This window comes from Prionailurus bengalensis, chromosome C2 (genome assembly GCF_016509475.1).
Source record: "Prionailurus bengalensis isolate Pbe53 chromosome C2, Fcat_Pben_1.1_paternal_pri, whole genome shotgun sequence".
NCBI lineage: Eukaryota > Metazoa > Chordata > Mammalia > Carnivora > Felidae > Prionailurus > Prionailurus bengalensis.
Genome location: NC_057350.1, coordinates 96,789,567 through 96,798,598, shown reverse-complemented (window position 1 = coordinate 96,798,598; position 9,032 = coordinate 96,789,567). Strand labels below are relative to the sequence as shown.

The following is a 9,032-nucleotide window of genomic DNA, read 5'->3' as shown; positions in this document are numbered from 1 at the left end:
TTCAAGAATGTCCTATAATTGGAATCACAGACTACATAACCTTTGGGGACTGGCTTTTTCATTCAGCAGAACTGGAAGTCCATCTGCACTGTTGATGTATCAATTTATTGCTGAGTAGTATCACCTAGTACGATAGCTTGTTTAAGCATTCACCCACTGAAGGATATTGGTGTTTCCAGTTTTTGCCTAATTCATAGGTTTTACATGTGTTCACGTAAACACAGGAGCACAAGTGCCCATGGAATCCATGGGGATGCCCAGAGAATGAATACCACAATTACCTAAAACATCCCCATTTACATCACCCAAAAGCTTCTTATCCTGATGGCTTTCTTTTGGAGTAATATTGATTTCAAATTCCACATGTCTTTCAAGCAATAATTGCAACACAAATTATTAGTGTAGCAACAAGAAAGCAAAACATGATTAGAGTGTATGAGAATAGAAATGTGTGAGCAAACACACACTTCTGCCATGCAGTGAGTTCCATGCTCCTGCAAAAGATACCCCAGTATTTTAAAAATCACTTAGAGCAAGACAAAAACTTTAATGAATTAAATAGGTTTTATGTAGCAAAAACCATGCCAAAAAAAAATGCCCAGAGCTAGTATGTTAGTTTCTTTCAACAATAAAAATTTTAACAAGATGTCTTTTTGATACTGGGTTTTGATTTTTTGACCACCTTTTTACTAAGATTTATGTCAGTGACCATTATTAGCATTCATGGTTTATATCTGAGATGAAAAGCACCAGGACATAAAATAATAAACCATGGAAGGGCACATTTCCTGATAAAAATGCAAGTAGTTTACATTAAGATACATATAATAATGATAACATAAAACTATTACATAGCTAGTGCTTTTCACATTAGATTTCACACTCACACTCATACACACACTCACACATGTACTTACACACCCTTATATTTAGAACATTTATCATGTAGGAAAACAAGAGGGAGAAAATTCCAGGGCAAGAAAAAAGGAAATATGTTACCAGAATCTAAACATCTTTGGCAGGCCTTCCAAATAGTAAGTGAATTAGATTTCCAAAATAAATGAAACTCCAGGGGAAAATGTCATCCTTGTCATTTGAGAATAAAGACATGCTCATATTAGATTACCATATACATATTTACAAAGCTTTTGTAACATCAATCCCACTAAACAGCCCAGAAGTTGATACTCCTTTGATTACACTGGGATTCATTCATGTTTTTTTCCTCCTCCAGATAATGGTTTATAGCTTAGTTAAGCCGTGGGAAATCAGCTTCCTGAAATTCACCAAGGTCAAAGTGAATGCTGCATCTGTGATCTTGGTGAAAACGTTTGAGTTCTTCCTCCTGTGTAGCAGGGAGGATCCACCTTTTCATCCCTATCTCCGTGATCTTGGGAAGTGTGGTGACAGCACATAACAAATGTCTAAACCATTGTCCGCAGTCCCGGGAAGTTGATGGCCTAAGGCTGATATCCAGCTCCGTTAACTCTTTGAGGAACCACATGTTTTGGCAGAAGATGGCCCATCCTGTGTCACAGATACTGTCGTTATAGCTCAGGATAAGCTTCTGCAGCTTGGCAAGATGACCCGTCTGTATTAGTGATGCTGAAAAATGAGATCACACTAAGTGCTAAAATACAAGAATACTTTCTACTGTGGCTGTTTGCCACTTCCAGTAACACAGTAGCTCCAAGGTTGGTAATGACAAGATTGGCGATTCTTAATGATTTGTTATTAGCTACCAGCTTTAATCAGGGCATCTGAACTTACCAGAGCTATTCTCTGTGTATTCCAATACAGCTTGAAAAGTGTTCCTTTTTTCTTTCCAAATCCCAACCCAAAGAATATCTTTTTTGTCAAGTTCCTGCTCTTGGCTCAACTAGAGTCCCAGCTCTTCCTGCAGACTCTAATTAAATATGGGAGTGATTGGCTTTAATGAGGACCATTTATTTGTAAATAGTCTTCTTGCTGTTTAATACTGTTTAATTGTTCACTGCTCATTCAGTCATTCTTCATTCAGCAAATATTTAACTGAGCACTTTCCAAGCTCAAAAGACACCTGGGTAGATTCTAATTCACCTTAGGGACCTCTAATACACAGAACAATTTTCCCTTTGAAGAGCACATATCACAGTACTACCTAAAATGGCACTTAATAAATAATAGTGATGAAGCAATGAAAAGATGATAACACCTGTAAGGGGAGACAGGAGAGCTACCCAAAGCAAACAGTGTGTGCTTCCCTTGCCAGCCGAAAGCAGGGATGGATTACAGAGATCAGATGAGTAGCACAGAATCTCGAGTGGGCAGGGGCTTTGGAGGTCTCCTCATCCAACCTCCAGATCAATGATCAGAGAGGACTCTCTCTTTCACGGCTCCTCTACTGGAGACCAGCCTGCTCCTGCCTGAAGCATCCCCTCAAGTTGCCCCAACAGAGTGAGAGAGTTCCAAGCAGGAGAAAGCCCTTCCTCCGGGTCCCTTTCTGCCTTCCAGTCAGTGACTTTCACTGATTGCCCCCACAGCCTGCTGGACACCTCAGCTCCTCCCTCACACCAGCCCTGCCGTGTTGGAACAGAGTCTGGTCCCGTCAACTTCTCCCCCTTTAGGACTAAACGTGCCCAGGTCTTTCATTCTTCATGTGTCCTGGCTTCCAGAACAAACAGGATGCTCCACCCCCATCACTTTAATCTTTCCCACAGTTTGGTTCCACTGTGCATTTATTTGGAGCTTAGCATTCCAGGCACTCAACAGCTGCCCTCCATTCCTAGGTGTCCATGTTCATGTGTATCTCTTCCTTGTTCTGCAACATGACTCACCATATTCTCAAGACCTAAGTGTTAAAGACAATGTGCATGCTTTTCCTATTGAAGTATTTTTCTATTGTGGAAATTTTCAAAGGTACAAAACATAGGAGCATGAACTCCTGTGTCCCCATCATTCGGCTTCATTACATCAGTCTTGTTTCACCTACTTCCCATCTTTTCTTTTCTTTTCTTTTCTTTCTTTCTTTCTTTCTTTCTTTCTTTCTTTCTTTCTTTCTTTCTTTCTTTCTCTTTCCTTTTTCTTTAAGTAGAGGCATACGTCGTTTTATTCCACTTCACTTTACTGTGCTTTGCAGACAGTGCTTTTTTTATTTTAAATAACAAATTGGCAGTTTGTGGCAACTCTGCACTAAGCACCATTTTTTTCCAACAGCATTTACGCACTCTGTGTCTCTATGTCACATTTTGGTAATTCTCACAATATGTCAAACTTTTTCCTTATTTGTTATGTGATCAGTGATTATGACTTGCTGAAAGCTCAGATGATGGTTAGCACTTTTCAGCAATATTTTTAAACTAAGGCAAATATGTTCTTTTTTTAGACATAACATATTGCACACTTAATAGACTATAGTATAGTGTACTGGGAAACCAGAAAATTGAGTGGACTCACTTTTTTGCAGTCTTTTCTTTATTGTGGTAGTCTGAAACTGAACCCACAATATCTCCAAGATATGACTATATTCTATTTTTATTTATCCTAGAATGTTATTGACTGTATTCCCTGTGCTGTACTTTTATCTCCAGGACTTATTTATTTTGTACCTCTGAATTCCCTTTATCGTTTTTCACCCATCCCCCACCTACCTCCTCTCTGGTAACTACAAGTTTGTCCTCTGTATTTAAGAGTCCATTTTTTTGTGGGGCGCCTGGGTGGCTCAGTGGGTTGAAAGTCCAACTTTGGCGCAGTTCATGATCTCACGGTGTGTGAGTTCGAGCCCCACATCAGGCTCTGTGCTGACAGCTCAGAGCCTGGAGCCTACTTTGGATTCTGTGTCTCCCTCTCTCTGCCCCTCCCCCACTCATGCTCTGTTTCTCTGTCAAAAATAAACATTTTTTAAAAAAAGAGTCTGTTTTTGTTGTTGTTGTTTTGCATTTTAGATTCCACATAGAAGTGCAATCCTATAGTATTTACTTATTTCACTTAGCATTACACCCTCTAGGTCCAACTATGTTGTCACAAGTAGCAAGATCTCATTCTTGGGGCACCTGGCTGGCTTAGTCTGTACAGCATGTGACTCAACCTTTGGGTCATGGGTTCAAGCCCCAAGTTAGGTGTAGAGCTTACTTAATTAAGAAAAAGAGAGGGAAGTGTAGGTTTGTGTGTATCTTTTTAAACAAGATCTCGTTCTTTTTTTATGGCTCAGAAATATTATATGTATACATACATATCACTCTTCTTTATCCATTCATCTGTCTGTGGACACTTAGGTTGCTTCCATATCTTGGCTATTATAAATAATGCTGCAATAAACACAGGGGTGCATATATCTTTTCAAATTAGTGTTTGTGTTTTCTTTGGGTAAGTACCCAGTAGTAGGATTGCTGGATCATGATATTTCTATTTTTAATTTTTTGAGGAACCTCCATACAGTTTTCCACAGTAGCTGCACCAATTTACATTGCCATGAACGGTGCATGAGGGTTCCTTTTTCTCCATATCCTCTCCAACGCTTGTTGACTTTTTGATTTTAACCATTCTGACAGGTGTTAGGTGATTCTTCATTGTGTTGTGTTTTAAGATTTTTTTTAAAGTAACGTCTACACCCAATGTGGGGCTCAAACATACAACCCTGAGATCAAGTGTCACCATGCTCCACTGACTGAGCCAGCCAGGCGCTCCCTCGTTGTGGTTTTGATTTGTGTCCCCCCATTGACCAATGATATTGAGCATCTTTTCATGTGTCTGTTGGCCATCTGTATGTCTTCTTTGGGAAAACCTCTGTTCAGTTCTTCTGCCCATTTTTTAATTGGATTATTTGGGATTTTTGGTGTTGAATTGTATAAATTCTTTATACATTGTGGATATTAATGCCTTATTGAATATGTCATTTGCAAATATCTTCTCCCATTCAGTAAGTTGCCTTTTCATGCTTTTGGTGGTTTCCTTCATTGTGCAAAAGCTTTTTTTTTTTTTTTTTTTTTTTTTTTGGTGTAGTCCCAATAGTTTAATTTTGCTTTTGTTTTTCTTGCCTGAGGAGTTATATCTAGGCCAAGGTTGCTAAGGCCAATGTCCAGATCACTGCCTATGTTTTCTTGCAAGAGTTTTATGGTTTTAGGTCTCACATTTAGGTCTCTAATCCATTTTGAGTTTTTGTGTATGGTGTAAGAAAGTGGCTCAGTTTCATTCTTTTGCACGTAGGTGTCCAGTTATCCCAATACCATTTATTGAAGAAACTGTCTCTGCCCAACATTGTATATTCTTGCCTCCTTTGCCATAGATTACTTGATCATATAAGCATAGATTTATTTCTTGGGTCTTGTTCTGTTCTATTGACCTATGTGTCTATTTTTGTGCCAGTACCATACTGTTGACATTACTACAACTTTGTAGTATATCTTGAAATCTAGGATCCAATTTTGTTCTTTTTCTAGATTGCTTTGACTATTCAAGGTCTTTTGGGTTTCCATACACATTTTAGGATTATTTGTTCTAGTTCTGTAAAAAATGCTGTTGGTATTTTGATAGGGATTGTATTAAATCTGTAGATTGCTTTGGGTAGCTATGGACATTTTAATAATATTTGTTCTCCCAGCCCAGGACTATGGAATATCTTTCCATTTGTTTGTGTCATCTCCAATTTCTTCTATCAGTGTTCTATAGTTCTCAGAATATAGGTCTTTTACCTCCTTCGTTAAGTTTTTTCCTAGGTATTTTATTATTTTATTATTTTTGGTGCAATTGTAAATGTGATTATTTTCTTAAATTTCTCTTTCTGCTGCTTCATTATTAGTGTATAGAAATGCAACAGAATTCTGTATATTGACTTTGAATCCTGCAACTTCACCAAATTCATTTATCAGTTCTAATAGTTTTTGGTGGAACGTTAGGGTTTTCTAGCTATATCATTATGTCATCTGCAAATAGTGAAAGTTTTACTTCTTCCTTACCAATTTGGATGCCTCTTAGTTCTTTTTTTGTCTGACTGCTGTGGCTAGGGCTTCCAGTACTATGTGGAATAAGAGTGGCAAGAGTGAACATCCTTGCCTTGTGCCTGACCTTAGGGGAAAGCTCTCAGTTTTTCCCCATTGAAGGGAAAATATGATGTTAGCTGTAGGTTTGGCATATATGGCTTTTATTATGTTGAGGTGTGTTCCCTCCAGTCCCACTGTGTTGAGGGTTTTTATCATGCATAGATGTTGAATCTTGTCAAGTGCTTTTTCTCTATATACTGAGATGAATCTATGCTTTTTGAGATGATCGTATTATTATAGTTTAAAGCAAATCCCAGACATTGTTTTAACTTTCCTGTACTGTTTGAATTTGCCAATCATGTGAGTATCCTAATTATGATTATTTCACAATTTTATATTTATTATATATTTTTAAAATCTGGGTAATCGGATCATAGGTTGTGGAAATACTTACGTAGTTTACTCTGGGAAAGTGCTGTTATTTATAAAGGAAAAAAAAAATAAGGTACAAGTGATTAAGAAATTCTTAAAGGATGTTTGTTAAAATAATCAAAGCAATATAAAAGTGGCAATGGCTAACCACACACATTAATACTTGTTATTAACTCAAATGTTTTTGGAGGGGTGCTCATTGCTTCAGAGATCTGGCAGCTGGTGGTTACACAGCGATAGAGGTGTGGGGACAAGAGTAGATGAGAGACACAGGTGTAGTCTCCAATTCATTGTTTTCCAATGGGAAGCGGACATATAGAGGCGATTTTAGGGGATATGTGAGAATGGTATTATAGACTCTGAATCCCACAGTGTACAAGCTATTCCTTATTCAATTCCCATTCCATCTTTCTAAATTGACATGGAGAAAGCGTCAGATTGATGCTAATATGCCTCTAAAGCTCTCTCTCCCCCTTTGTCTAACCAAGAATGAACCTCTATTCAAAGCTTTCATATGGCAACAGTCTAACAATGTCTATATATGAGAAGTGATGCCTGTATTTCAGTTATAGTGATGATCAGTTTCCTGTTTTTGTTTTGTTTTGTTTTTGAGGCACGGAGGGGCAGAGAGAGAGGGAGAGAGAATCGAAAGCAGGCTCCACGCTGTAAGTTCAGAACTCAACAAGGGGCACGATCCCACAAACCATGATATAATGACCTGAGCTGAGATCAAGAGTCCGATCTTAACTTACTGAACCACCCAGGCACCCCTCAGTTTCTTGTTTAAATAAAAGCATTTAAGTTCAAGAGTTAATATAAAGAAAAAACTGAGTAACAGTGCAGGTACGACGTGGACAGGGCAAACTTTGTGAAGGCAGACCGTAGGTAACTGAAATTTGAGTAACACCAAGCTGGCTAGAGAACGCCACAACTGTCTTGCTATGGGGAAGGCAAGGAGCAGAAGCTGGAATGACCCATTACCACATCTATGCCCATCTCCCCCTTTGTGAAAAGCCTGCCACTCTCTTCCTGGCCTTTGAATTGCCCTTATTCATTTTCACCAGATCTCTTCTAAGCAGGTGTCAGAGAGAAGGAAAGCTTTGCAGAGGGCTCAGCCACAGGTCTGGCTGCCCTCCTTCCCTTTCCTTCCCCTTGCAGGACAGGTGCACTGGGCTCCCTGTGCCAGCACTGCTTTGGGACCAGTAGATACGAACCCAGGACAGCCACGTCCTCTGTCACCAGGGAACAGCTGCTCAGTCTCAGCACTTGAAGGGACTCTGAGAACTTCAGTGTTTCCAGAAGCAGCTTCAGGTTGCCACCAATACATTTGTTCCAAGAAAGGTCGAATATTTCCAGAGCAGGGAGGTGAGCAGAGGCTTCAGCTAAAATTGAGAATAGTAAGAAGAGCAAGCATTTAGGCTTCCCTCTTTGAAACTGAGCAACCTAGGGCAGCATATTAATAGAACTAAAGTTAAGACAGTTGTGGAGACTGTTGTCTTTTTCCCGAAATTCATGTCCACAGCTTCGGTTGTCTATTTTTATTTGAGAGAAATGCTGGAAACTTTGGAAAAGTAAAACTCGGAGAAATGGAATTCACTATTGACTGGGATTTTTCTCCTTCAGTTGACATCCAGGAGGGAGAAAGAGGCAAAGGATTTGGACAGCTGGTCGGGATTTCCAGTACGTGCCCTGGTTTTACGTATTCCCTTGTACAGTTACCGCTAAGGTTCAGACAGGGGGCCAAGTCTCCTCAAGACTCTGAAACACCAGAATATGTTTGTGTCTACCTACCTGCAGTGACAGAGACAAGGAAGGGAACTAGTGTATTTTGGAGAGATTTTTAAAGAAGATTAAAAGAGGTTCTGCTCAATTCTCAGTTGCCCCTAATATTGCAGTTAACCCAAACAACTTATTGCCAAGATATAGTTAATTATGCTTTAATTCCAATCTTCTTTCTAAAGAATAACAGGTGTCCAAGGGGCAAATATATATCCTTTTATAATATGTAAAAAGAAAATCCCTATCACCTACATGGTACAGGGACCTATCAATGAGAAATGGAGCTTTCTCTTCTAAAATTAAGGTGGAGAAATATGTGTTTACTTCTTAATGCAAACTGATATAATTCAGTGTAATATCTGCTTGATTATGATTCATTATGCAGCAATAATTAAAGGAGTTATCCTCTGATGGCAGAAGACACAAAATTAAAAACAAAATTTTCTTTAAAAAATATCCAACTTTTTCCAAATAGAAAGTATTATTTATAAAACATCATGGGGGCACCTGGGTGGCACAGTTGGTTAAGCATCTGAGGTCGGGCTCAGGTCATGATCTCAAGGTACGTGGGTTTGAATAGCCCACATCAGGCCCTCTGGTGTCAGCTCAGAAACTGCTTTGGATCCTCTATCTCCCTCCCTCTCTGCCCCATTCCTGCACACGTGCTCTCTCTCAAAAAATAAACATTAAAAAAATTTAAAAAAAAATCACGTTGGGGACATCACGTTGTCCCTAAACTTATTTTTTGTGGCACTTTCCTAACTGAACATTAGTCTGAGCAATGGCATGCATCATGTATGTGCGTGCGTGTGTTTACCTAACCATTTGGGGGATTACAGACCCCTTTGAAAAGTTACTTTGTTT

General features: G+C 39.1%; 1 protein-coding gene across 1 annotated transcript in view; it reads right to left on the bottom strand.

Moving 5' to 3' along the window:
* Nucleotides 1-527: 527 nt before the first annotated feature.
* LRRC31 (leucine rich repeat containing 31) overlaps nt 528-9,032 on the bottom strand; it is a 28,176-nt gene continuing 19,671 nt past the window's right edge. The window contains exons 8-9 of the mRNA XM_043594943.1: nt 7,604-7,771; nt 528-1,605 (exon numbers count right to left, since the gene is read on the bottom strand). Of these exons, the coding sequence (XP_043450878.1) occupies nt 1,250-1,605; nt 7,604-7,771 (524 nt within the window). The 3' untranslated portion in view covers nt 528-1,249. The remainder of the gene's footprint in view (nt 1,606-7,603; nt 7,772-9,032) is intronic.